The sequence below is a fragment of the Nansenia antarctica genome, assembly GCF_963989245.1.
Source record: "Nansenia antarctica genome assembly, chromosome: 19".
Lineage (NCBI taxonomy): Eukaryota > Metazoa > Chordata > Actinopteri > Argentiniformes > Microstomatidae > Nansenia > Nansenia antarctica.
In genome coordinates this window covers 24423034-24425533 of record NC_137692.1, presented here as the reverse complement: position 1 = coordinate 24425533, position 2500 = coordinate 24423034, and the positions used below count along the sequence as shown (strand labels likewise).

The window sequence follows — 2500 nt, the reverse complement described above, 5'->3', positions numbered from 1 at the left end:
GTATTCAATAACATTACGGTAAGAGTACTACCGGTAATTAGCAGCCCAATATTCAGACCATTTTCATGTCGGTTTTGCAGCATGAATGTTGTTTGTTTAGGTGTCTCCAGTGACGCTCCACTTTACCAGCGTATTAATTTTATTATGCCACTAGAGCAGACTTAGGGCTATTGGTCTAGCGTTTAACGACAGGCTGCTCAAACACACGCTGGCTGAGAGAGAGACAAAGACACGGTTGTGAGGGTTCTGGAGGTTGGAGACTTTCTACTCCTTGTTTTACTGCTGTAGTGGAAGTAACGCTGCCGTTGGGCGTGTCACGGCATAGCTCAGTGTACACACAGAGGGCACGTCCCCCTCTCTGTCCGACACGACAGGCCTAGACAATGTAGACTCGCAGGGAGACAGACAAGGGCACTGACTCGCAGAGGCACACACATATAGAAACGCTTTTAATGCGCTTTGACTCTGTCTAGTCTACAGTCTGTCTACAGTTCACTCTCAACGAGCCAACAGAAGGATCCAAGATGTCTGCTTCATGGTTGGTCTCTGCCCCTCCCCCCCCCCCGCCCCCCCTCAGTCAGAGGCACAACAAACAATGGCGTTGCCATGGTGACATCTGTGCCCACGGTGACTACACATCACCTCAGACTTTCAGAGAGGTCCAGGTTTGAATGTTTTACAATCCTAGTAATTAGTTACTCCTCCTTTCTTTCCTCTCCATCACAAATATTGCGACAGTTCTGCCGTCCACTCCCTTCCTCCCAGCTTAAACAAACAGTTATCTAGTCGTGATGAGGCCAGACACTGGGGGCGAGACTAAACATAGTTAGGAGAAGCTTCAAGACAAACTGACTGTGCTTCAGCCAACACAGTCTAGGTCCCTGTGCCGTAAGCACGGTGTGTGTGTGTGTGTGTGTGTGTGTGTATGCGTGCGTGCGTGCGTGCGTGTGTGTGTGTGCGTGTGTGTGTGTGTGTGTGTGTCTGTGTGTGTGTGCGTGTGTGTGTGTGTGTGTGTGTGTGTGTGTGTGTGTGTGTGTGTGTGTGTGTGCGTGCGTGCGTGCGTGTGTGTGTGTGTGTGTGTGTGTGCGCAGCTTTTGTGACTCGCTGATACATTCTGTGCTTAAACTATGTAGACAACCCTTTTGAAATAGCTGCCATCAAACAAGTGTAAAACAGTCTACTCGCTTTTGATTGGTTCATTCATACATTGAACTGACTGATAACAACTGATATAGAGTATAGTCTGGTGGAGGTAAAAACTATTGTAATGCATCTAGAATGGAATGAGGAATGGTATCAAACACACGTGAGTTTGATACACCATTCCGTGAGCTTAGAATGATAAGGTTCTATCTCCGTTTAGGGTAGTTCAGAGATATTGAGTGTCAAAGTTTTTACATTCCATTATGTTTTATGAGATGGAACCTTTGTATTTTATGAATTACTAACTCAAAAATGTCAACATTTTAAAAATAACACCACACAGGCATTAATAAACACCTAATGGATCAGATTATGTAAAAAACACAATTTTGACAAAAAATGGAGATAGAACCTTATAATTCTAACGTCACGACCAGCCTCCCCTGGCAGAGAGAAACAACCTGCGACCTCCACTCAAGATAGAACCTTATCATTCTAAGATAGAACCTTATCATTCTAAGATAGAACCTTATCATTCTAAGCTCACGACTCTGCGACCTCCACTCACCAGCCTCTCCATCTCCTGCTCCCTGAGCCTCTCCTCCCTCTGCCGCCGGTGGTACTCCAACAGCTCGTCCTCGTTATCGCTGATCTCCGAGATGCTGTTCTTCCTCTCCCTCATGCCAGGATGGGGGTGCGGACCCCGCCCCCCGCCCGACATCTTCCTGTGTCCGCGGGGACTAGAGAGGGGGGAGGAGCCGGGGAGGGAGCCCAGGCTGTACGCCGGGGAAAGAGCGTTCCCGAAACTGGCCTTCCTTTGACCGTGACCCCCCTCGTGACCCCCGTGACCCCCGCCCTCCATCCCCAGCGTGGGGGAGGGGCTACGAGCGCGGACCCCCCTGTTGCCGAACTGGTCCTGATCCGGGGGGGACGCGGCGGCCTGGGCCTTGCGTCGGAGCCTGGGGCTCTCCGGCACGAGCCTCCCCAGACCCGAGGGGCTGTCTGGGGTTCGGAGGGAGGGGATGGTCCCCGGCAACGCCCCCGGGAGCACCGGGACCCCTCGGCGGCCCATGGAGGGGCTGAGGGGGGGCAGCTCTCTCATGCTGCTGTTCCCTCCCCCTCCCCCTCCCCCTCCCCCTCCTCCACCGCTGAGGTCCAGGTTTCGACGGCCCAGCCTGGGACTCTCGGGGGGCTGCTGCAGGGAACGGGGGTGGTGGTGGTGGTGTTGTTGGAGAGGGGAGGACGACCCCCCCCCCTGGATGATGTGGACGATGGGGTCGAGGGAGGGAGGAGGCTGGAAGGGCTTGGGGGGGGGCTGCTGGGAGAGGAGCTGGGAGCGGGAGGGGCTGGAGGTCCG

The 2500-nt window shown here is 53.3% G+C and overlaps 1 protein-coding gene across 1 annotated transcript in view; it reads right to left on the bottom strand.

Annotated features, from left to right (window-relative positions):
- phldb1b (pleckstrin homology-like domain, family B, member 1b) overlaps positions 1-2500 on the bottom strand; it is a gene marked incomplete at its 5' end in the record, with an annotated part of 82344 nt that overhangs the window by 43409 nt on the left and 36435 nt on the right. The window contains one exon of the mRNA XM_080549196.1: positions 1712-2500. This exon is cut by the window's right edge and continues 929 nt beyond it. Within this exon, the coding sequence (XP_080405322.1) occupies positions 1712-2500 (789 nt within the window). The remainder of the gene's footprint in view (positions 1-1711) is intronic.